Genomic DNA, 26640 nt, shown 5'->3' with positions numbered 1-26640 from the left:
GGGGGTTACATTATTTGATACTGATTTAGGAATCCATTACTTAAAATTTTATTATGACTAAGAAAGATTGGTATGTGCTTTACATTTTTCTCAGACTAAAATCACCACACCTAAGGTCTTCTTGAGAACTTCAATTTGCTGTTTAATTCATGTGTGAAAATAAAATCAAACTGTCCTATAGGGAAGATCTTAAATGTCTGCAGTACTCCAGAATTTTCTCAGCCCACTTTTATTCATGTCTATTCCCACTTGTATCTTGGCCTTTTTCTTGGGTTTCCTTAAAAGATCATTAATGTTATAGTCCATTTTTTTGAATAATCAAGATTATATTTTTCCTTTAATTAGCAAAACAGGATATTTATGGTCAGATTCTGGCTCAAGAATATACCTTGAGCACTTTGATGACACGCTGGTCATGAGCTCAGTTATGAAGAAAAGTGTACTGCAGGTGGATTAACACAGAGTCCCTGAGTCCACACTTCCTTCAATAGGTATGTAATAAACCATATACCACAAAATTGCTTTCAATTTGTTAATAGATTTCGTGTATTTTAATTTGTAATGCATTTTTAACATCTAATAAGATTCATAGAGACACTTCCAAGAATATGATACTTCCTCTTTCCACCCCTTCCTCTTAAACTTCTTCCTTCTACCATTGTTGCTTTTTTTGTAAGTTTTTAAAATTTAATGCTGGCTTATATTAATGCTTTTTTATGAAAACGAAAAAACATTTCCAAGGCCAACTCAATTTCACAATGTTAAGTGAGGAAGAATTCTTAAATATTTCAAAATATTAATGTGTGACCCAAGCACAAGAGAAGAATGTTACACACAATACTTTTGTAGTGGCTGTCTATAACAACTCAGTATTTTTCGAACTATTTTTTTGAGAACTTGACCACTAGAGATCTCACTTTTTGAAAATTATATTTCCATCTATGTCAAAGGCAGAGTGACAAGGAGACATCGCCTCTCTTAGGGTTTACTCTTCAAATATCTGTAAGAGGCAGGTCCTATGAGACAAAGTCTGCAAACCTTACAAGATCTGAAGTTGATCTCTTATACCCGGTCAATTCACAAAAAGCTAAATAATTAGCATTTTTCAATGCTAATTTACTTACTTGTATCAATTTGTGTTTACTATTATGACTTCTAGTTTCGCTAAAGAATTTGAAAAAGTTGTCCTCCTATCAAAGAGTTGCTGTCTATGTACTGAAAGAATATACATGCTTTGGCTTGTGTTTGGGATCAAATCTGAAAAAGTCATACTTTTAATTGTCTTGCACAGCTGACAAGGAGAGAAACAGAAGTGGAGCTTATGACTTCTTCTCTAGTCTCCATAGTCTATATTGTTGTACTCCGTTACTGTTATGTATTTAACAATTTAAGAGCAAATCCCATCTCATATTAAAGCCTACAGTTATATGAATATGATATATCTTAACTACTTCAAAACTCTTACATTCCAGGGAGATTAATAAAAGGCTTTTAACATTGAATACTATTTAGAAAAAAAAAGAGTACAAGAATAATTTATGAACAATCAAGGAACTTTCTTGAGAAAAAAATCTAAATAAATTTAAATATTAAGTCTCCTCTTCCAGTCTAATTAATTTATCCTTTACAGTCCCAATGTCACCATCAAGTAGATATTTTATCTCCTTTTTTCTACTTGGAAAGGTTAGGTATTGATATAATCATAATATTTTACCCATGATAAGCATATTAAAATTAAAATGTCAGTTAATAATTTTCATTTCTATTTGAAGAATGTTGTATTAATTATAACTAATATTTGCTTTCATTTTTGCTGAACCATGTTTCTTGTAGATTACTGACAAAGCAAAGAAAGAAGATGTCTCAGGATCAACCCAATCATTAGGAAGTAGAAGACAAATACGACATTTAGCAACTGCATGTCAAGGCTGCTGACCAATTTGCCTCTTGAAATACAATCTCATAATAATATTGTCCAGTCAAAACACAAATAACGCCTTCACTGAGGGACATTTAGGTCACTGTCAAGGTTACTGCCAAAATAATGGTGGGGATTCAAGCTACAAATGATAGATCTCCATTTCTCTATCTCCTTCTCTTTGAAAATCTGCCTTTCCAATAAAAATAAATAAATCTTTTTTTTTTTTTTTTTTTACATACGGCTATGCCAAGGGCCAATGTTATAGCATAGTGGGTAAATCAGTGCCTGTGATGCTGACGTAGCTCATGATGCTGGTTCCTGTCATGGCTGTTCTGTTTCTGATCCATCTTCCTGTTAATGGCCTGGGAAAAGGAGCAGAAGATGACATATGCCTTTGGTTTCTGCCCACCCCATGGGAGACCTGGATGAAGCTCCTGGCTTCTGGGTTTGACCTGAGCCAGCCTGGCCACTGTGGCAATATGGGGAGTGAACCAATGAATAAAGAGAAAGAAAAAGAATTTTGCATTACTATAGTTTTCATGATTTTTAATTACTTCAAAATCATATACAGGTGAAACGGTCATTTCTTTTGACTGTTTACAATTCTTTGCCTGTTTTCTCACTGAACTAGGACTGGTTTTCTTTTTACTTGTTGGTGTCTTTATTTGTCAAATAATTAAGCTTTAATCTATAATGTAAATTAAAAACGTTATCTAAAAAGTTTTTAAAAAGGAAGAAAAGAAAGGGAGGAGAGAAGGAGGAAGGTAAAATTATTGTAATCTTGGAATTTTACTGGAACTGTACAAATTATGAATTGTACTGAATCTGTTAAAACCTGAAAAACAACAAAAACATAAATGTTCTAATTAAAAAAGAAGCTTTGTTTTTTTTTTTACAATTAAGATATCACTTTACTATTGGATCTGTGTACAAGAAGTAGTCTCATAAAATTGTATGGTTTTTCCTGAGTAAAAAAACCTGTCTCCTAGATCAGAAAATGAAGCTGACTGTGGAATATCTAGATGACTGACAAAGATTTAATGCTACCTAGCCCTGACTGGTGAGTTTCAAGTGTCTGCAAAACAACCTTCCATGTTATGGGTCACAAGATTATAACCTCGCAAAGGGTATAGATGACGAAATTTTAAGGAATCTTAGGAAATCACCCAAGGATATGGCTCTTCTAGGTTGGCAAGTCACAATTAGTCTGGGAGTTTGGGGGAGGGGAGGGGAATGAAACTACACTTGCTACTGATAACACTCTTCTCGTGGTACTATTATTTATAACAAGCTACATCATTTAATCCTCATAACTTCATACCCTAAAATGGACACTGAAATTCTGAGGCGCCAAGGTTCTTATTTGCATAGCTTATCCAAAAGTAGTATTCAAAATCTGAAATTTGTGGAAAGGGGTGTGTGGAGATGACAAAAACGGAACTGGGATAAAAACACTAGAAGATTCTCCCTACTTACGTTTCCAATGTTAAAAAAAAAAAAAAAAAGCTGGGCTCAGCACAGTAGCCTAGTGGGTAAAGTCCTTGTCTTGCAAGCCACAGGATTCCATATGGGCACGGGTTCTAATCCCAGTAGCCCCACTTCCCATCCAGCTTCCTGCCTGCGCCCCGGGAAAGTAGTCAAGGAAGGCCCAGGGCTTGGGACCCTGCACTGGTGTGGGATACCTGGAAAAAGCTCCTGACTCCTGGCTTCGACAGGCTCTTGGCTTCGGACTGGCTCAGCTCCAGCCCTTTGGCCACTTGGGGAGTGAATCAGTGTTTGGAAGATCTTCTCTCTGTGTCTTCTTCTCTCTGTATATCTGACTTTGCAATGAAAATGAACAAATCTTTTTTTTTTAAGATTTATTTTTATTATTATTTTGTTTATTGGAAAGGCGGATATACAGAGAGGAGAGACAGAGAGGAAGATCTTCCGTCCGATGATTCACTCCCCAAGTGAGCGCAACGGCCGATACTATGCCAGTCCGAAGCCAGGAGCCTCTTCCGGGCCTCCCACGCGGGTGCAGGTTCCCAAAGCTTTGGGCCGTCCTCAACTGCTTTCCGGGGCCACAGGCAGGGAGCTGGAAGGGAAGCGGGGCTGCTGGGATAGAACCGGCGCCCATATGGGATCCCGGGCGTGCAAGGCGAGGACCTTAACCACTGCGCCACCGTGGCGGGCCCAAACAAATCTTTTTAAAAAAGTTTGGTTCTATATTGAAGCTCCTTATAGCTATAACATGTCAGTCACCTTATTAATCCTGCATCTTCAACTATAATTGTGATATGCCTTATCTAACGGTTTGCATCTCACTTACCCCTGATTTGCAAACTTGCATGTACACGTTGCATGTACTTGCATGCTTTGGGACAAAATTTCAGACTTCTCTGCAGCATGTTTTTGTTTGATTTTGTCATCTATTCGCATTCTTTCCTTTTTGCTCAGTTCATCATCAGAGTTTTACTACAATCCTAGGTGCTGGCTCATTTCCATCCATTTCTGCAATTTTGGTAGATTTGGTCAACTGTTTCAAGTGTGGCTTGTACTCGTATTCCAAATGCAGAACCTTGGGAGATCGGTGGAGGCGCAGGGGTAAAGCGCCAAGAACTGGGAAGAAGCAATTCTCCGAAGTATGGTTACCAGACATTTCTCCGACTCAGGGCGAACAAAACGTCCACCATCACCTCAGCTTTACTAATGTGCGCCTTCAAGTAAACAGTAAGTGCAGGCGGTTTTTTCTCACAACGTTTTCTTAATTTGACAACTGGAACAGACTCGGCAATACGCAGAAGTTTCAGGCCAACAAAGAATTCTTTAGAACTCAGAGAACCGTCCAGCTCAACGCATGCGCGCAATTCCTGCGCAGTGCGTCTGCGCACGCGCAATTCCAGTGCTGTGCTCTGCGCTTGCGCAATTTCAGCGCAGTGCTTTCCGCGCACGCGCAATTTCAGCGCAGTGTTTTGGTCTCAGGGATCCAGAACCTTGGAGGAAGTGACGCAGGGCTGAAGGGCGGAGTGAGCTCTGCACCGGAAGTGTGTTGCGAATCGTAAATAGGTCTTGGAAGGCGAAGGGATTGTCTCCATCTTGCTCTGCTGCGCTTCTATTGCGACGTAGAGATGGGGGCCGTCTTGGGCCTCTGCTCCGTGGCGAGCTGGGTAAGGTTTTTGGTTTGATTGTTTTGCGGACTTTTGCAAATGGGGAGAGAAAGCGGGTCGGGTGGTCCTGGGTAAGGCCGGATGGAACGCGGTACCCCGCCCCGCCCGGAGAGCTCGGGTCCTCGTCCTGGTTCTTCCCTTGGGAGCCTGTGACTCAGCGGGGTGCGGTGCGCGGTGTGCGGGGGCCCTGCCCGCTGCCCGGCTGGTGCGGCTGCCCGGCTGGTGCGGACGCAGCCTCCTGCAGGTCCGGTCGGGGTTTGCTTGGGGGGCGCTGCGCCTCGAGTGGCAGCCCTTCCCCTCGTCGTCGTGGCGAGTCCCCACTGCGGCACCTCCGACCTCCTGTCTCTACTTGCCGACTGATTTAGAAACGCCCCCGGGCTTTCATGTTGATGTTGAAAAATTGTTTTTCAAACCAATAATCTGGGCGTTCACCTTTAATGGTATCAGCGTTACTACGCTTTCCCAGTAATGGTTTGTGCACTTGCTTTTTTGGCAGGGTATTTCTGTGATATGAAGTGTTTTTGTATTGTGACATAAGTAAGCAATGTGTGTATAATCTGAAATTCGGTGCTTAATTAGGTTAACGCTGTCTTTTAGTAACTCGAGTTGATGGAGTGAAACCATTTCATAAGCATGGCAAGATGTTCTGATTCAGGTTACACAAATAAATTTAAGATGATCTGTTCCTCCAAGAAAAAAATAGACAAAGCTTTGACAGCATAGTAATTTGGGGCTGTTTATTTGGATTCAAATATTTTATAAAGTCTTTTTTTAAATGTATTTATTTGAAAGGCAGGTTGATCGATGAAGACAGGGAGAAGTGTGTTTGATCTGCTGGTTCATTCCCAAGTGGCTGCAGCAGCCAGGTGTGGGTCCTGCTGAAGCCAGGAGCAGGAACTGTTGCCAGTCTTCCCCAAGCGTGGCCAGGGCCTGGATGCTTGAGTCATCTTCTGCCTCTAGGGAATTTAGGAAGAAGCTGTATTGGACAGTAGAGTATCCTGAATTCCAGCAGCCTCCTCAGATGGCATCGCGAGTGGTAGATTATCCTGCTCTGCAACAATACCGACCCCAGCCCTATTTCTTCATTCTGTAAATTGTAGATTGTGCTTTTAACAGTTACTTGTCTAGCTCCCCAAAGGATACCGCTTTACACATATGTGTTAGCCAGCATGTTTGAATCACCAATCTGTGGAGCTTATTACTCCAGCCAGGCCATGCTTATGCCTTTGTTTTTCCTACTGTAATTTGTCCTGGAAACTTGATATATTTTATCTCAGAAAGATTTAGAGGATTTCCAGAAATGTGTTGACTGCTCACACAGGAGAGGCAAATTTAGAGTAAGAAATTTAAAAAGCACTAAAAAATTCATGAATGATTATTAAAAAATGGTATTCATTTTCTGCTTTGGGACATGTTATATAATTTATTAAGAATTTGTCCAGTTACCAAGTGCACATGCTGTATGTATTTCTCACATATTGTGGAGATTTGAAAGAAGCGATATATGTTTTCCATTTGTTCTTTTTTATTTTTTTAAGATTTATTTTATTTTTATTGGTAAGTCAGATATACAAAGAGGAGGAGAGACAGAGTGGAAGATCTTCCTTCCAATAATTCACTCCCCAAGTGGCTACAATGGCCGGAACTGAGCTGATCGAAGCCAGGAGCTTCTTCCAGGTCTCCCATGTTAGTGAGAGTCTCAAGGCTTTGGGTTGTCTTTGACTGCCTTCCCAAGGCACAAGCAGAGAGTTGGAGGGGAAGGAGGACCACTGGGATTGGAACTAGTGCCCCTATGGGATCCTGAGGTGTGCAAGGCAAGGCTTTCAGCCACTACACCACCACTCAGGGCCTTTGTTTCTATTACCCAATTTTGAGCAACCTTTGTTAATGTCAGTGACAGTGGTGGTTTAAAACAATTTTTAGGTAGTTCTATTTTTTTGTTTTATATGTATCTATTTTTTTCAGGATTTATAGGGAACATCATGGGAAAAATACATCTTTATGTTTTGTAGTTTAGGACACAATTTTTTAAAATTTTATTTTTGATGATGTTTACATAGTTAAGGTGGGAAGGGTCGAAGATTAAGGAAAAGTGGGTGAGATCGTATTTCCACACTTTTGTTATCTTGTTCCTATATCTGGGATAAGTGGGGAGCCAAGGGGAGAAGCAACACCCAGCCACCCAATAGGCTTAGTAGCTGGGGATTGGGAATAGCCACCCAGTGTCATACCAAGGTCCCCCATGCGGAACATGTTCTGAGGGTGCTATTGAAGTGGTTTTGATAGTTCTGACATGCTGTGGTTCTTGTAGATCCAAGGATAAAGAAATCCTTTCAAAGTCCATTGGTTGACTTAGTCCACATTAGAGTCTCCATTTGCCTAGAAAGTTCCTGTCAAGCTTTGTTGGATTAGTTGACCAATTTGTTCAGCCCTCCTTCCTCTGTTATGGTACTAGATGTCCTCTACAGGCTCCGGTGGACTATCAAGTCCTTAATGTGCATCTGGGTATGCTGTCCACTGTACCACTTTCAGTAAATGAGGAGGCCCCATTGAGATGCATGCACTCTACTGTCAGATAAAGGTCCAGGATAAATTTCTGTTGACTAGAAGAATGTTCGTGATTGACACTTCTATAATCACCCTTAATACTGAGATACTTTGGAAAGGTAACAACAGGGTAGTTTTCCTGTCTTCTGGTGTTGCAGCTTTGGCAGATAGAACAGTGAGGTGACCAAGAGTGCTTAACATGCTTTTCCTTTTCTTCCTGTGCCCATCTTAGTTTCAGTACAGTAATGAAATACTTTGTGATATACAAATCCATCTCTTCCACCATCTTACTGAAACATCTCTGGAGGTTTGAGCAAATTAAAATTCATTCAAATTTTCAGAAGTAGTATTCAGATCAGTAAATTAGATCAAGTGAACCAGAATTTAACATAAACTGGGGTGAGGTGTTTGGTTCAGTGGCTAAGATGCAGTTTAGGACATCTGCATTCTGTATTGGAAGCTTGGGTTGGCCCTGGAAGGTGAAAGTCATGGCTTAACAGCTTGGGTCCGCCATCCGTGTGGGAATCCTGCAACAATTCTGGGCTTCTTGTTTTCACCTGTCCCAGCCTATACTGCTGGGGGCATTTAGGGTAGGTGGAAACATTTATCTGTCTCTTTCTGTGTAAGTAACATGAAGAAGTAAAAAAGTGATGGGTTATTCAAATTTCATAGAAGTTTTCTCTTCACTATATGATAATTGTAGTAAATTCCCAAGCAGAAAATCAAGAGAAAAACTTCTAATAATACCATTATGCAGAGATTGAAGTGACTTGTATTTATTCTTATTCACCATTCAGATGGCTAGAATTAGGAACATCACAATCCATGAATGATGACAGTATCACTTTTGATTGATACATGTCTGTTCTGGTTTTGGATAATTACTTCAAATAATTTGAAGACATCTCTCCATCTCCTACCAGCCATGTGTAAATACTTGTGTTTCTCTCCCTGTCCCAGTCTTAGTGTTGGTGTTGGTGAATAGATTTTTTTTTTTTTTAATTGGAAAGGCAGATATACACAGAGGAGGAGAGACAGAGAGGAAAATCTTCTGTCCACTGATTCACTCCCCAAGTGGCCCCAATGGCTGGAGCTGAGCCATCTGAAGTCAGGAACCAGGAGCTTCCTCCTGATCTCCCCTGTGGGTTCAGGGTCCCCATGCTTTGGGCCATGCTTGACTACTTTCCCAGGCCACAAGCAAGGGTTTGGAGAGGAAGCAGGGTCGTTGGGATTAGAACCCTTGCCCATATGGCATCCTGCTGCATGTAAGGAAGACCTTTAGCCACTAAGCTACTGTGCCAAGCCCTAACTGGCATCTTTTTTCCAGGATATTTGAGTAGTTAAGGAATAGTTTGTGATTGCTGAGTGTCTTTCCTGTGCCATCCTCTGCTAGATTTTCATTTTTTAATACAATGGCTTTTTGTAGAAAGGATTCATAGTTGCTATGAGCAGTGAAACAATGCATAAACACAGAAAGTAAAAATGTTACCAAAAGCGTCTCAGCACCCATACCATTTCTTCTCTGTCAGCACATTCCTATAAATTGATGGATGCACAAAAAATGCTATTACGAATAGTAGCATGCTAAGTGTAATCATTAGTAGCTTAGACAAATCGTTAAGACTGATTTCAACAAAGGAAACTTAGATTTCTGAATGCATTAAATATTTCTTCACTCGGAAAGTTTCCTAAAATGATACCACTAAGATGTGTTTGTGACAGATGGTTTTTAGCTGGGCATGGTTTTGCTCTTCAGTAGATATTTGGCAGTGTCTGTATGCATTTATTTCTTATGAAAGCTTGAATGAGTTATCACCAGTAGCATCTGTAGGTAGCTGCCAGAGATGCTGTTACCTAACAGTAAAGAAGTATCAGACCACAAATGTTATAGTGCCATGGCTGAGAAATCCTGTTTTAAGTTTGAAGATTAACATTGACATTAAAGTTTAAGAACATTTTAATTTTGGACTGATTGCTACCTGAGGTGGAGAGTTGATATTCAATCATAGTTCTGCATTGCTGGGGTCCATGCAGTAGACTTGGATGACATGAAGGAGTGAAGAGAACAGCTGTCCTGTTTGGCAGGGCCCAGGGGGGCTTCCAGCTGCATGGCAGAGCCTGGTAGATGTCTCTCTGACCACCTTCACGCAGTCTCATCTCATCCCCTTTTTGCATGGACACTCAACCACTCCACTAAGAATTCTGTAATCTATGGAGGCATTGTTGTTTGTCCTTGCGAGATGACTTTTGCAACCAACATGAGCTTAAGAGTAATGCTATTGATAATGTCTTGGTGAGTGTGCCTTTAACTGCACACTGGAGTACAATTAAACCCATGCCATTTCTGGACACCTTATTGTGTGCCTACCCATTGCCCTGAAATCTGGCCCAGACATATAGCATGCCTTCTGGGAAATGGCTTGATAAGAATTTTACAAAGTAATGGAAGTGATGGGAATATGAATGGAAACTGTTATGGCAAAAAAAATATAGTTACAGCGACCTTAAAGGTTAGCCTGTCCTTGCAACTCTTTAGAGCACAAAAAAATGTAGTTGTTTTAGCTGCTTTTATAATTCTTTGACTAGAGGAAATACAAGGTGATTTTATTAACATCATAGAGATACACTTTGGATTATTGCTTGATTGTTTATGAGGCTGTAGAGCCTGCAGTTGTAGGGGGAATTAATGTTTGAAACTTTTTGTGTTCGATCTTTATGTTTTTTTCTCTTTTGATGTCTTTCTCCCACTAAGTGATAAATAAGTTGTGAAAATAAAAAGTGGTAGGAATGTTTTGCTGATTAGTAGGCAACCATCTATGCTTTGGCCTTGGAGTTCTGGCTGTCACCTAATGGCTACTTCTGAAGAATGAATAACGGCTTGCTTTAAAGAAACTGATTATAGTAACTTACAGAATTATCTTTAAGAACACCTGGTTGACCATGAAATAAAAAATAAAATAATCAAACATCTGTGCATACCCATTTAGTCATGAGGTAAAAATAAAATAATCAAACAATTGTGCAGAGGCTTGTAATGTGTCTGAGTAAATAAAAAAGGACAGCTTCTTCTTGAGCTGTTACAAGAGGGCACCAAATGACAGTGTCCATGTCTTTCTTTATTGCTGACTCCGTGCACCCTTCCTGAGCTCCAAATTTGGCTGGAGCTGGTCTCCAGCACTGCATCTCAGCTCTTATTAATTTTGTTATCAGCCTTTTTAAAAAGATGTATTTGTTTAATTGAAAAGTAGAGCTATAGAGAAGGAGGGAGAAACAAAGATCTTCCATTTGCTGGTCAGTCTCATAAGGCCTCAATGGCCAGGGCTGGCCTGGACCAAAGCCAGGAGCCAAGAGGTCCGTCTGGGTCTCTAGTGAGGTGCAGGGGCCCAAGTATTTGGACCATCCTGTGCTGCTTAAAGAAAGTGGGGCACTCAGGATTTTTATTCATATGGGATGCCAGCATTGCAAGTGGTGGCTTCTTAACTTGCCATGACACTGACCTGCAGTTATTAAGAGTTTGTAAAGTCAGAATAAACATGGTTCTTTGTGATTTAAGGAAAACAATGTGCCTCTTAAGGTGTTTTTGATTTTTAATTATATAAGGGGAATTTTTTCTTTGTATTCAAACTGTATTGAACTAAGGAACATGAAATTTTAACATCTTTTGTTTGATTTCAATTGTACTTCATCTCCATACCCATGCAAATTATAAACTAAGATTACTTATTTTTGTATAGTGCTTACAAATTTGGTTAAATAAACACTATTGTGACTATTTAGATGAATTAGTAAAACAGTTGTAAGCATATAAGTGCTAGTTTCATTTTCAGTTTTTCAAGAGGAAGAGATACAGTTCACTTTCTAAAAACCTACAGTGGATGGTGTGGGTCAAACTGAGGGTGGATATATACAGTTATATACAGTGAAATTAACTCGTAAGTGCAGTTCAGTTTTGTGGGTTTTAGCAATACATAGAGCCATGTAATCAATATGAAGTAATCATCATCCTAAAAACTCTCCATTTCTCTTTGGCAATCTCTGGTTTCTGTTGTTATTGTTTCTCGAAAGTCATAAATGAAGTTATATAGCAGATAGTCCTTTGAGTGTGACTTCTATTGCTTAGTAAAATTCTTTTTTAGATGTATTCATATTTTAGCTTGCTTTGGTAATAGCCATTGATGGGTATTTCTAGTAGCTGTCGATTACAAGTAATTTTTTGTGTGGCTATAAGTTTTTTTATTTTATTTGTGTAAATATCTAGCAACAGAAGTTAGATTTTATGACGTGTCTGTTGGACTTGGAAGAAACTGCCTCTCTGACCTCCTAGGCTTTGCATTATTGTCAGTAGTTGGTATTATGTTTATTTGATGTTATAGCCTAACTTGTTTATAGTACTGTCTTGTTACAATTTTAATTTGAATTTCTCCAGCTGTAATATTGGGCAGTATTTAATGTGCTTATGTGTAATTTCTGTAGTAGCATTATAATTTTAATATGTATTTCCTTAACAACAGTACTGCCATTCATGTATCATCTTTAGTTAAGTGTTTGTTCAAAAACTTGTCCCATTTTAAAACTGAGTTGAGTTTTGAAAATTCCTTTTAAATTCTGGAATGACTTAGATACATGATCAGTAGATGATCAAGTCTGTGGCGTTCCTTTCATATCAGTGTTTGAAAAAACAAAACCTAATTTTAGATTGCACAAATTTATCAGTTTTTTTCCTTTGTGGATTGAGATGACCGTAGTGGTTTTTCTTTCCTGTTGTGGCAATGAATTTAATTTTCAAGAATTGACTCAACTTTGCTTTTCAGGCTTAAACTCTGCTTCATCCTAGTTTATAGTAGGTTGAGTATACTTTATTTGAAATAATTGAAACTTACCTTGGCATTTTTTAGATTTTAGAATATTAACAGATTTTACAGGTTAAGTATCCCTAATTGGAAAATTCAAAATTTGAAATGCTCCATGATCTTAGAGCATTTTGGATTTCAGATTTTTGGTTTAGGGATGTTCAACCTCTCCATTTTTGGTTTTGGTTTTGCTTTTTTTTGAAGATTTATTTTATTTTTATTGTGAAGTCAGGTATATATAGAGGGGAAGATTTCCATCCAATGATTCACTCCCCAAGTGATCGCAATGGCCGGTGTTGCACCATCCAAAGCCAGGACCCAGGAACTTCTTCCAGGTGTCCCATGCGGGTGCAGGGTCCCAAGGCATTAGACTGTCCCCGATTGCTTTCCCAGGCTACAAGCAGGGAGCGTGATGGGAAGTAGGGTTGCTGTGATTAGAACTGGTGCCCATATGGGATCCCAGGGTGTTCAAGGCGAGGGCTTTAGCTGCTAGGCCACTGTCCCAAGACCTCAACCTCTTTGTTTTATATTTCTGTTTGTTACACCAAATTTTTGTTAGGATTTTTTGTGTTTATACAAAGATACTTTTTAAAATTTGTCTGGGTCTGTGGATGCATTAAGTCAGTTCTTAACCCTGGTATGAGGACCAATAGCATCTTGTAACTATCAGAACCACTCAAGTAACACCCTGAGAATTTTCTTCCCCATACTAGGGTCTCTAACATTGGGCCTCATCAGAAGACAGTTCCCCATCCCCCAGTGTTGATGTTTGACAGATTGATAGCAAAGAGCCACCTTTGGCCCCCAAACACCTTACTCCTCCCAGCCCCATGAAAAAAGCTTGAAACTTGTGTCCCACCCACCTTCTGTACCTCAACCCTCGCTAACCAAGAGGCATACATGAATCTGCGTCCCTCTCAACTACATCAACAATATTAGAAAAGGAATTGAAGGAAAAATGTGTATGTAAAATGGAAATGAGGTTAGCTTTATTTTGGAGAAAAAAAAAAAACCTGAAGTCTTTAGTGTTTTTCTATAATACACACTTTTCCAAAAGTATCTCAGGACAACTTGTGTGCCTGAATTTCACATCTTTTGCGTCAAACATTTTTTTCCTCTCAACTTTTTTCTCTGATTTTTTTCTCTGAATCATCTGAACTTCATATTCCCAAGATTATTCATCTGCCATTTTCCTGTGTATTTGCATTTAGTATCAACAATTTTGGTACACATTTTAAGTAAGGAAAAAATGTATTCACCATTTTCATTGTCTTCATTCTTTTGTGCTGATTATTATTTGAAGGTTTTTCTTTGACGTTTCTGGTAGATTAGGTGGTTAAATTGTATTCTTTTGTCTTTCCCAAGTCTGAAAATATATATCTTCTTTTAATTTCTGAATGATATTTTCATTGAGTGTAGTTTTTCCTTTCATTGTTGATTTCAGAGTTGAAGTGAGTTTTCTGATTATCACTGTTTTTAAGCAATTATGAGTGACTTGGTGGAGTTTTTAATCATTATTTTTCTAGGATTTCATAGAACTTAAAGGATCTGTGAATTTATATCTTTCATTAAATTTGGGGGGAATTTTGGTGGTTACCCAAAAATAACCTCTTCCCTGATTCTGGGCTACACTAGAGCTGCTTGAAGTTACATCACACATTGATCATTTATTTTTATCTTGTTTTCATTTTGGATAAACATCTGTTGCTTTCTTTTCAGATTTATTCATCTTGCTACTGTCTTATTGCTATTTGGCGTAGTCAGATACCTTATTTTTCATACCTGGAAGTTTGTATGGGACTTATAAATCTGGTGAATCCCCTTACGATGCTGTAGTTCACTGTCTCCTTAAACATGTGAAATAGAGTACTAACATTACAACAGTGCCCTGTTTGTTAATAGGAACTGAGTCATCTGTGTTGGTTCCTAATTCTCATTATGGTTTATGTTTTCCCACTTCCTTGCATGCTTGCCATTTTTAAATGTGCCTGAGTGCTGACTATACTTAAAAAATTTTTAAATAAATACATTTCTTCCTGGACAAAGGTGACTTGCTAGGAAAGAGTTTGACTTTTTTGGTATTTCCTTTTATGAATTAAGTGAAACTAATATTGCCCCTATTCTTATAGTGACACCACCTCCACCCCCAGTACTGAATAGTAGCCTTCTGATATCGCTAAATATCTCTGCTTAAGAGGTAAAACTCCCAGCACAAGTTCTCTTCTACCTCCTTCAATGATTTATTCAAGTAAGGTACTCAAGTATGAATTGCTTGCTGTATTTTTATTCTCCCCAGCATTCCGTCTGATAAACTCTAGTGATATTCATTTCCATCAACTCCCAACTCCTCCTGTTGAGTTTTACCTAAACCCCCTTTCTGGAATAGGCACTGTCTCCAGACAGAAAGATGGGCCAATCTATAGGGTTCATTTTGTATCTTTTCAGAAAATTTTACTCTGTATTGCTGATTTTTTTTTTTTTTCTTATACCACTGTGGGTTTTTTGGTTTGTTTTTTTCTGTTGCTTACGACAGAAGAGTTACGTTTGTGTTGCTGATGCTTAATGTAAAATGGCTTATGCTGGTTACCATAGCAAGTAGGGCTTCTGCAGTACTTTTCTCCTATAGCTGAAACGCTTCTGGCCTAAGTTGTAGTTCTGTTGTAGATCTTGGGTCAGGATAGTTCATCCACCTTCCTGTTTGACAGTGTGTTCAGTCTCTTCCCAGATTGTAGTTAACCCTAAGGAGATGACTTGAGACATTTGTTGTTAAATACCCTGTACCCCGCTTATCTTTCCAGACAAGTAGCTGTCCTACTGAGTAGGGTATATTTTACTCAGTTAGTATATGGTTCATTTGACAAAGCAATTGGTGAAATTGTTTGGTTATCCTTTTTAGCCAGACTGGAATCGCAGTTTTTGTTACTACCACCAAAACAAACAAACAAAAGGATATGCACTCACTTTTTATTTTTCCCTCTATGACGGGTTCTGAGTATTGTGGGTTTCCCTTTATTATTCTGGGAGCAAAGTGACAGCACTTGGAGGTGAGGTTAGCACCTGTGCTACTTATAAAGTCTCCATTTTTAATTAAACTGTCTTTTCTATTTTATTTGCTATATAGGACAAGAGATTCTATTGTTTACCTTTGTCTCAACTTTGCAGGGAGATTACTGTTTTATAGTTTGTAAAATGATGTATGAGCCAAACATTTTTGGTGCTTTATAATTATTTTAATTTCTGTTTATTTTTTTTCTTTTTCTGAACATATTGAATGTATTTTTTTTTTGTTGTGTCATTTTGTATGGCTCTAATTTTTTCTAATACTTTTTTCCCCAGATACCCTGTTTATGTGGCAGTGCACCATGTTTGCTGTGCCGATGCTGTCCTAGTGGAAACAACTCCACTGTAACTAGATTAATCTATGCACTTTTCTTGCTTGTTGGAGTGTGTGTAGCTTGTGTAATGTTGATACCAGGAATGGAAGAACAATTGAATAAGGTTAGTCTTATTGTTTAATGATTAAGTGATGGCTTGTGTGTATGTGTGTCTGCATAAAACTGACTTAGGTATTAGAGACTATGTAAAATGAAGATATGTAATTCCAATAAAGACATTTGACAAAGGAATTGAACTTCTGTAGGTATAGGTTGGAAAATGGGAAGCACTACAAATGTAAGAAAGCCTTTTGAGCAGAGTATCTGCTTGAAGAAAATGAATTTGATAGTTAAGGAGGTAATGAGTTAAATACGAAAGCTATTGCTGTGATATAATCAAAGAAAATACAGAGGACTGGAAATGGGTTTTCTTGATGTAGAATTGATTCCATCTGGCATTTAAATATTTGCAATAATGAATCAGAACTGATAGGTTCTAATCCCTGAGAACTGGAAGTATAGGTTGAAACAAAACAAAAAACTGAAAGAGTATGTTTGTTGTTTTTTTTTTTTTTTTGTGGTTGCTTCTTTCCCCCAGGGAGTTAGGTCATATCATAAAAGAAGATGGGGAAAATAAATTTCTATTATGCTGATTTGGAAGTACAGCATGATGTACTTATATATATTTCATAGTTCATGCTGCTGTAACAGGAATATCATAGACTAGGTGATTTGAACAACAGAAATTTACTTCTTAAGAGTTCTGGAACCTAGAATTCGTAAGTCAGCATACTAGCTTGGTCCAGTTCTCATCAGAATTCTTTTCCTGGTTTGCGGATGGCCATTTATCCTTGTAGCCTCACCTGACAGACCAGGTGAGGGGAGTGAAGGAAGTTTCCTCCTGTCACCTCTAGCAAGGACTGTGTCCTAATGATCTAATTACCTCTTGTGGGTTTGGTTTCAACACATAAATTTTGAGTTGACACAAACATGAGGTTCTAACAATACTCTAGGAGGAAGTAGGAACCTTTTGTGAGTGTGTAACTCACAAAAAAGAGTTAGTGATGGCCTTGAGAACAAATGAAAGTTGCAAATAATAGCACCTTATGCTGAATACCGTCCAGGGTACTCAGTGCAGGAACTTTGTGCAAGCCTCTCCTTAAATGGAATTGATGGACAAAGGAAAACCTCCCAAGGAGTATGGAGAAATGAAGAACCAAGAAAAAGTACAGTATTAGGAGCACTTTTTAAAAATATCTAGTTACTTTGATTGAAAGGCACAACAAATGGTCGCAATGTCCAGAGCTGAGCCTCTCCAAAGTCGGAGTCTCTTCCTCATCTCCCACATAGATGCAGGGTCCCAAGGTTTTGGGCCATCCTCCACTGATTTCCCAGGCCATAAGCAGGGAACTGGATGGGAAGTGGAGAGCCAGGACATGAACCGGCAACCATGGGATCCTGGCACTTGAAAAGGGAAAAGGGGAATAATGAGCTAATTGAGCCATCGCCTGGACCAAGAAAAAGAATTTTAAGAATACTGAGATAGTTTCTGTGTAAAAATGAAATAAAGGAAATTGTGAGGGTTAATCTTTGATAACTTCTATGTGACTAGTGTCCTATTAAAAACTTTTTTAAAGTGCTGCGGCTGGAAGGAAATCAACAAAATAATTAAATCTCACTAATAAAAGGTATAGTTCTGACTAGTACTCCCACTTATTTCAAACAGTTTTTTTTTTCTCTCACTCTGATTACTTTCTGATTTTCTGAGGTGGTCTAGTCTTTTTCAGGATTCTAACCACCACCACCTCATATGCTACTTAGCCAAATCCATTCATAATTGAAACTGTAGAATAGGGATCAAAACCTAAAATGGATTTAAGTAGCATTGACTTTTTTAAAAGATTAATTTTATTGGAAAGACAGATTTACAGATAGAAGGACATACAGAGAGAAAGATCTTCTGTCCACTAGTTAACTCTCCCCGTGTGGCCACAACAGCTAGAGCTGAGCCAAACCAAAGCCAGGAGCCAGGGGCTTCTTCAGGGTCTCCCACAAGGTTTTGGGCCATCCTCCACTACTTTCCCAGGCCACAGGCAGGGAGCTGGAGGGAAGTGGAACAGCTGGGACATGATCCGGCACCCACATAGGATCCTGGCACAAGCAAGGTGAGGATTGAACTGATATGTTATCTAGCTGGCCCCACATTGACTTTTAAGTCATTATTATTCATTGTTGCTTAGAAACAGACTTATTCTGGGATTCTTTAAACTTTCACTCTCTCTCTTTTAGACATGCAATTTGGATTAGCATAACAGGGTGCAAGTTTTAAAATTTAGAATAAATCTACAATATACACATCTAATTTGACATTTCTATTTTTTGCTTATATGGAAATTTTAACTTTTTAAAAAAATTTACCAGACTTGCCTTCAGTACGTAATTTTCATGCAGCATAAGTGAGCTTCAGGGTTTTAAATCTTCGACTTGTAAAATTTTCACTTTTATTTAAATGAAAAAACATAGATCATAGATCTTTCTTTATTTTCCTAGATCCCTGGATTTTGTGAGAATGAGAAAGGTGTGGTCCCTTGCAATATTCTGGTTGGCTATAAAGCTGTGTACCGTTTGTGCTTTGGCTTGGCTATGTTCTACCTTCTCCTCTCGTTACTGATGATCAAAGTGAAGAGCAGCAGTGATCCGAGAGCTGCAGTACACAATGGGTAAGTTTTGAGTAAAAGTCAATTCATAAGGTCTGAGTAGTCTCTGTATAAGTCTATACAAAAGATAAGGTGTAATAAACATTTTGTAGAGTTATTTTGTTTATGAATAACAGGGTAAGAAAATTCTCTGCCATAGAGTGTCGGACTTTGGATATTAAATAATAGTAACCTTAGATCATTTGTTAGTATAACGTTTGATTTGTAGAGCATTATATTTTCTTACTGAATAGATCTGTACAACTGTATTAAAGGAACAGCTATTCCTGTAGCACCTTTAGCTTTTGATGGATCAGACTGTTTCTTGCAGCCAAAGTGGAACACTATTACTAAGAAGGTGTTGATTTCTTCTTCTTTTTTTTTTTTTTAATAATTACTGCTTTGTAGAACCTAGACTAACACTTCTGAACTCGCTCTGTTAATTTTCTTTAACATAGACTGACACCCTACTCTACTTGCACGTTAGAAGTTTTATCTGTTTTTCCCCCACATGTTCAATTTTTAAAAAACATCTGCTCTTGCTTATGTAATAACATGTGCCACCAGAAACAGGAGGAATAAGAAAGGGAAAATTGGATGTGACAAGCAGATTTTATTTTGCTCCATTAGGCATTTATTACATTATTATAAACTTTTGAGTGTGGAGGCATTTTTCATGTGTTTATTAAAAATCTTCTTTTGTATATGATACCTCATTTTTTGACATGCTATCCTACTTACTATAATATCATTTTATCACAGTGGACAGACACATCTTTCCTTAAAGTTGTCTTTAAATTGGTTTAATAGTCTTGGGATTTTAGGATATCCTCAGTAGGAATGCACTGGTTACATGAAATGATTATATTCTTTTAAGATGCTCTCAAAATATTTCGTATGAAGTTTTTTGTTGAAGTTATAGTTTATTTAACTTAAAAATTATGTGTTTGTTTTAGATTCTGGTTCTTTAAATTCGCTGCAGCAATTGCAATTATTATTGGGGCATTCTTTATTCCAGAAGGAACTTTCACGACTGGTAAGATCTTTTGTTTTTGATTATATGATGTTCATGATTTATAAAGAACATTGTAGTAAGTGTTGCTAAGAGCCATAAGCCTGCTTGTTTCCCAGTTTTTTTTTTTTTTTAATTTTGAATTTTGTGTTACAATTTCATATATGCTGGGATTCTCCCCAAACTGCCACTCCCTGACAGATTTTCCCAATAGTATAGTCCTCTCCTCTGGTGATTCCCGTCCCCTTCTTCCTGCACCCTCGGTTACTTCAGCCTGCCACAGTCAGCCATCTTGAACCTACCTCTCCTTTCCCAATTTTCTTTCTCTTCGCCCTTTTATATATTTATTTATTATTTATTAACTTTGCATTTTATTTTAGAGTAATTTTAAACTTTTCAAAGCAGAAATTATGGGGTATTTATATGTAGTTCCCAAATACTCATTTTGTTTCCCCTTTTGACATCATATTATGATCTTTGTCTCCATGAACCACATCTAGCTTCCTATCTATCTATCTACCTACCTACCTGCCTACCTACCTATCTGCCTATGTTATTAGAAAGTCAGATACACAGAGAGGAAGAGAGACAGAGAGGAAGATCTTCTGTGGGGATCTGAAGCCAGGAGCTTCTTCTGGGTCTCCCACACAGGTGCAGGGTCCCAAGGCATTGGGCCATCCTAAACTGCTTTCCCAGTTCACAAGTAGGGAGCTGGATGGGAAGTGGGGCCTTCAGGATTAGAACCTGTGTCCATATAGGATCCTGGTGCTACATGGAAGGCGAGGACTTTAGCCTCTAGACTACTGCACTAGGCCCTCCCTTATATTTTTTAATTCCAAACTCCGTTGGTAGTCAACTTTCTGTGTTCAGGTGGTTGAGATGTTTATGTAAAGCTGTGGTTTTTGTATTGTATACTGATGTTATAAAAAGGAAGTTTGAATAATGAAAAATGAACCAACCTTTCATTTATATGTGTTTTTTTTCCTTTCAGTGTGGTTTTATGTGGGCATGGCAGGTGCATTTTGCTTCATACTTATACAGCTAGTCTTACTTATTGATTTTGCCCATTCATGGAATGAATCATGGGTTGAAAAAATGGAAGAAGGGAATTCAAGATGTTGGTATGCAGGTAAGCTTTTATCTCACAAAGCAGCTGCATTTGGGATAGATATGTTCTATCTGGAGAGAGTACTTAAAATGTTTATGGTTTGAACTGTAATGAGAATATTCTAGTTGAGTAGGTGGCATCATATCATTTGATTGGCACTTAATACTTTGGGAGTTCTGTTCACAAACTAACCTGGAATGTACCAAGAACCAAGAAAGATTTCAAAAGAACCTTAATAGTGTAAATAAATTTGTCTAAGCCTGTTGTTGAAGACATGTATTTTTAAAGCTGAATTTCACAGAATCATGCAAGTTAACAATAAAATTTTAAAGGAAATATAATTGGTAAAAATAGCTGAACATATAGTGGTCTGATTTGCGATTAATTAGCAAACTAAAAAGTAAAAACCACTGTGGAACATGTATGTAAAGAATGCCCTTATGTGCATTATTGACACCTAAGGAATTTCCTAAAGTAGCCTATTGATTTTTACGTAATAACAAGCTTTAGTGTATGGCTATACTCTCAAAATATACCAAAACTCAGATGTTTACAGGGACCAAAGAGTTAACAAATGTGAGGAAAATTGAAAGTTTAAATGCAATCTTTATGCAAATATAGGGGTTATGATGCATTGGAGAACACTGATGTTGCTGTTAGTTTTCATATATGAATGTAAATGCTTAATTGCTAATATTTGTAACACCTAATTTTCAGTTATATTTCTTTTGCAGCCTTATTATCAGCAACAACTCTGAATTATCTGCTATCTTTAGTTGCTATCGTCTTGTTCTTTGTTTACTACACTCACCCAGCTAGTTGTTCAGAAAATAAGGCCTTCATCAGCGTCAACATGCTCCTCTGCATCGGTGCTTCTGTAATGTCTATCCTGCCCAAGATTCAAGTATGCTCTTCATAGTATTGGTTTCTTTGAAATGTATACCTTTCTAAATTGTTATGAATCTTGAAAGGTGTCATAATATTTATCTATTATTTTTAATATTCTTCTGTAGGAGTCGCAGCCAAGATCTGGTTTATTACAGTCTTCAGTCATTACAGTCTATACAATGTATTTGACATGGTCTGCTATGACCAATGAACCAGGTTTGTTTCGTTTGTATTTGTTTTTAGGGAGTCCTGCAGTATTTCTTTTTATTCAGATAACGTTCATTTTGTGAGATTAAGCTACTTAAAATTAGTCTCCTCTACAAAACTCTGTAATGATAATATTTCATCATTTATAAAAACCACATGATCTCTTTCGTCACAGACACCTGACAGAAGGCATTAGGAAATTTATGAAAATTACAAGAAATATATCTAATTTTCCCAATGTTTAAGACAGTTTAAATATAGTTATTAAAGCTCAAATGCTTCATTGGATATTAGGATTTTTTTTTTTCTTCTATGACTGAATGGTAATTGAATGTAATTTGGCTTTTCTTTATAGCACTTTTATTTGCAAGGTAGATCATGACATTTTGTTAAAAAAAGAAGAAACGATCATAAGCTATCTTACCAAGCTTCATTTCATTGAACTATTAATACCGTGGATAATTTAATCACTGGTTAGAGAGAGGGATTTTTGTTTTAGCATATTAATGAACCCTTGGGTTTTTTTTAAGGTAACAGGTTAGAAAATAATTACTAACAATTTGCTTTACAGATAGATTACTTTTAGGCATTTTTATTAATAACATAAAGGTTGACAAATCTGGTCTTGTGAATAGAAAAAATGCATATTTCAGACACTTAGTAAATATTTAAACAATGTTTTTACTCTCAAAAGGGAAGAACTGAATAAGCATTCGTTAAGTCAGGAGCACACATTTGGAACAGCAGTTACTTACTGCTTGTTCATCTCATATTGAGGTGTTTTGAATTTGATTCCCAGGTTTATACCCAGCTCCAGCTTCCTGCCAGTGTGCAACCTGGGAGGCAGTAGGGGATTGCTTAAATACCTGTGGCTCTGACACCCTGCAATGAGTTCCAGGCTTCCTGCCTTCTGCCTAGTCCAGTCCTGGCTGTGACAGGCACAGTGAAGCAGCAGATAGAAGATTATTCTCTAAATATCTGTGTTTAAGTAAGATTTTAAAATAGATTTGAGATATAGGCATTAGGTCATTATCCCTTGTTAATTTCTACAGATGATTTTATATGTAAGATTTTTTTTTTCATTTTTTGTAACATTTTACTTTGACAAATTTACAAGCCCCATAAATTCAGTGTTAAATTCTCACAGTATAGAAAAACTGCACTAGACCTTGTAAATTTTATTTCTAACTTTATTAAAATAATATGTGTCTTTCAGCTCTAGTGAGGTTGGGGATTGAATGATTTCATTGTTTCAAGTGCTTCTGTAAAAATAGTAGTATAAAATTTGAAAGGAACAACAAACAAGAAAAAGCCTTCAGGGTATCATTAATAAATACAAGTTGTCCTCAAGCATTTTACTTTTACATTTGGACTTTTCCAGCAAAACTTTTTGAATTTTTAAGGGTACCACAGATTAAAGAGAGCTATAATCATTCTGTATTCTGTAAAAAATTGTTTGATTCTGACATCTTAATTTCATCTTAATTCTTGTTACAGAAACAGATTGCAACCCCAGTCTGTTAAGCATAATTGGCTTCAATACAACAAGCAGTGTCCCAAAGGATGGGCAGTCTGTACAGTGGTGGCATGCTCAAGGAATTATAGGACTCATCCTCTTTTTACTGTGTGTATTTTATTCAAGGTGAGCAAAACTTTTTTCCTTTTTTTAAACAACTCCAGCTATTTAGAAGTCATTTCTTTAAAACATACTCTTTTTCTTCCTAAACTTTTATGCAGTATCCGTACTTCAAATAACAGTCAGGTTAATAAGCTCACGCTGACAAGTGATGAATCAACGTTAATAGACGATGGAGCCAGGAGTGATGGATCTCTTGAGGATGGCGATGATGTTCATCGAGCAGTAGATAATGAAAGGGATGGTGTTACCTACAGTTATTCCTTCTTTCACTTCATGCTTTTCCTGGCTTCGCTTTATATCATGATGACCCTTACCAACTGGTACAGGTACATATATTTGAGAAATATTTTTGATATGGGAATTCTGATACTTTTTCATGGTTCTTTTGTTTAACATGATGTGAAGTGTTTTTTATCCTTTGATACATTTCTTAATTTATAGCTAAATATTTATACAGTGTAACCAATATGGGAAATGCTTACTTTCTTGTTTTAGTTATAACAAACATTGCAATGTTAGAGACTAAAATAGAAAGTCTTGTGAAGCATTTTTATGAATTCATGTTTGTAATTGGTATAAACCAACATATTTAAGATTTACTTGAAAGAGAGAAAAGGAGAGCAATAATTATTGCATCACAGCAATAATTGATTTTGTTTTTAATTTCAGATCTATGCATTTTTTTGGCAGGAAAACATAATATTTAATTTTCTTAAGCTTTGTTTCATTTTGGTACTTACTGCAAGGTTTGTTATAAAATTTAAGTTGCACTGTACGGATTGGGCAGTTCTTTTAAAAATGTTTTACTCATATTACCCTTAAACAATTTGTTAGATGACTTTTAATGTCATAAAAACCCAGAGAAAGAATTCTCCTTGCTGCAGTTTTATGAGCAGCCTTTAAAATCCTTACATTTCAGCATGTTCGGCTATGAGAATCCAAACAGTTCTGAATAATTAAAAAATGTGGTTGTCAAATAATGGTAAATGTTAAAATTTTAGATCAGAGTTTTTTTCAATAATGCAAACAGCTTAACCTCTTAAATCTGAAGAGGTAGGGAGAGTGGAGGTAAGGGTTTTCTGCTTGTGTTTCTTTCATTTAATAGTAACATTTATTCAGAGGTCATTCAGTTTCTACTTAGTAACATGCCATGGTGACTTACAGTAAGATGCAAGATAATTGTTGAAAAGTATTTTACTTTATTAAAGGAAATTCTTCAATTTTTTTCTTCACTCTCACTGTTGTGGAAAGGTGGAAAGCAAGACAGTCAGCAACTATATTTTGATATCAAAAATAATCTACAATTCTTCTTAAGTTTAATAAGTTGAAGGCTCAATTTTAACCAGTGTCCCCTTAACTTTTTTTATTTCCATCCGCACATTTTAGGTATGAACCCTCTCGTGAGATGAAGAGTCAGTGGACAGCTGTATGGGTGAAAATCTCTTCTAGCTGGATTGGCATCGTGCTGTATGTTTGGACATTGGTGGCACCACTTGTTCTTACAAATCGCGATTTTGATTAACTGGGACTCTGGCATGCAAGTCCCACTTTGATCGTTGCTTATTCAAAATCAGCAGTATTTCCAACTTTTGTAAACTGTGTGTGTGTATGTGCGTGTGCGTGCTTCCCGTGTAACTTACCTAGGATTGTTCTGGCATGAACTAGATATTACAGCTTGGCTTTTTATTTATTGTTTTGTTGACAACTGCTTTGATACATGAATTAAAATGAATTGCAAAGGAAGAATCTTATAAGTCTGATAGATAGTAAGTTAACAAAAGTGGACATTGGTAGGTTTTATTTAGCCTCTGCTTTGTACCTGTGAAATTATGAGTAAAAACAATGAAGTTTTAGTTTGCTTTTAAAGTTGTGTTAGACCTTAAACTTTCAGAAAATATAAATGTATGACTGCCATTTGACATATGTAGGATCTTCAAAGCATTTATGGAAAACATGTTAGAAAAAATGCATGGATTTCAAAAATTTTGTCTCAAAAACACCTTTAATTCCCTTTTCCATGAACTTTTTGAGGTATCCTTGCATATTGTGTGTGTTACCTTGTAGGAGTGGCAAAATACAGTTATTCTAAAATTGTTTAAATAAGGCATTTAAATGCCAGTTGTCTAAAAAGCCTTCTCAACTTTTCTGTTTGATATGAAGGTGGAAGAACTTAAGAGATGGAATGTTTGATGGAAAAGAGTGGTTATGGGCAGAGGCTGAGGCATAGAGCCTTCATAGAAAGATCAGTGGTGGTTGGGTAGTGAATTACCTAGTGAGATTGCAATTTGAGATGGCATTCACCCAAAAAAAAAAAAAAACCTGTTTTGGTCATTATAAAACTGAAAATATAACATGCTTGCTCAAAAGATTTAAGATGAAGTTTTTGTACAGAAAATCATGGCTTAGATGAAAGTTGTTGAAAATAATTTTGAAAGTTGGATTTGAAACTCAGAGATGGTAAATTTATTCATGGCAAAAGTTGCAAAACGCTAGGCTTTAGTAAGCACTTATATATAATCTAGTCCAGCTCTCATTTTAAAGAAGCTGAAGTACAGGCTAAAATAGCTAATCAGTGGCAAAATTGGAAAATTTCAAGCCTTGCAAAACTAGCTAGCATTCCCTGACATTCAAAAAATAGTTTCCTTTAAATACATTTATAATTGATTTTAAGCCTCCTTAGTGTTGCATAATGAAGTGATCATGAACCCCTCTGCTCACAGAGTGAGGTCAGAAGATAGAAAGTTATAAGGAAACAAAAAAAAAATTCCTGTTACTGGAAGATTACACAGTTTAAAAGACTTTTAAAATGCTTTTGTATTCCCTGCCATGTGATTAAAATGTATAGGTTGTTATAATCCTTCAACATTAAAAAACAAGTAGTATGATATAAAATCTTAGTTATTTTGTGTTATTGTCTGATATGAAGCTTTGAAAGTCTACATTTACTTCTTTAAAAATATTTATTAATGTACACCAAACAGTCCAACCTAATTCTCCCAACCTTATTCTGTATTTATATTGTATTCTGCAATTTTGAATTGCTGTATTCTATCTCTAAATAAATGAATTCAGAGAATGTGTGTATTGTGTTAACTAATTAATTGAGTCACAGGGAGGGAGATCTCCCATCCATTGGTTGAGTCTGCTAATGGCCACAATAGTTAGGGATCAGGCAGTGATAAGGAGGCCATGAGCTTCTTCGAGGTATTCCACATGCTTCCACTGGCTTTTCCAGACCATGAGCAGGGA

The 26640-nt window shown here is 37.1% G+C and overlaps 1 protein-coding gene across 2 annotated transcripts; it reads left to right on the top strand.

Annotated features, from left to right (window-relative positions):
- The first annotated feature begins 4900 nt into the window (after positions 1–4900).
- SERINC1 (serine incorporator 1) lies at positions 4901–25963 on the top strand. Of its 2 annotated transcripts, XM_040965477.1 has the most exons (10): positions 4901–5070; positions 15804–15965; positions 18392–18561; positions 19494–19573; positions 20541–20678; positions 21392–21561; positions 21671–21761; positions 23250–23394; positions 23490–23717; positions 24778–25963. In XM_040965477.1, exons 1-10 carry the CDS (start codon positions 5032–5034, stop codon positions 24911–24913), a joined length of 1359 nt encoding a protein of 452 aa, XP_040821411.1. In that variant the 5' UTR covers positions 4901–5031; the 3' UTR covers positions 24914–25963. The 2 variants fall into 2 exon arrangements, with proteins under 2 accessions (XP_040821411.1, XP_040821412.1); XM_040965478.1 differs by lacking the exons at positions 21392–21561; positions 21671–21761 and having other exon boundaries at positions 4949–5070.
- The last annotated feature ends 677 nt before the right edge of the window (positions 25964–26640 follow it).

This window comes from Ochotona curzoniae, unplaced genomic scaffold (assembly GCF_017591425.1).
Source record: "Ochotona curzoniae isolate NIBS_2020 unplaced genomic scaffold, NIBS_Ocur_1.0 scaffold_3890, whole genome shotgun sequence".
Taxonomy (NCBI): Eukaryota; Metazoa; Chordata; class Mammalia; order Lagomorpha; family Ochotonidae; genus Ochotona; species Ochotona curzoniae.
This window is presented reverse-complemented; position numbering and strand designations above follow the sequence as displayed.

Bases quoted from the DNA above. Each gene is read 5' to 3' on its own strand.
- SERINC1 (XM_040965477.1), top strand. From the start codon at position 5,032: ATGGGGGCCGTCTTGGGCCTCTGCTCCGTGGCGAGCTGG. The intron at 15,966-18,391 runs GTTAGTCTTATT...TTATTTTCCTAG, and splicing joins TGGAAGAACAATTGAATAAG to ATCCCTGGATTTTGTGAGAA. The intron at 18,562-19,493 runs GTAAGTTTTGAG...TGTTTGTTTTAG, and splicing joins AGAGCTGCAGTACACAATGG to ATTCTGGTTCTTTAAATTCG.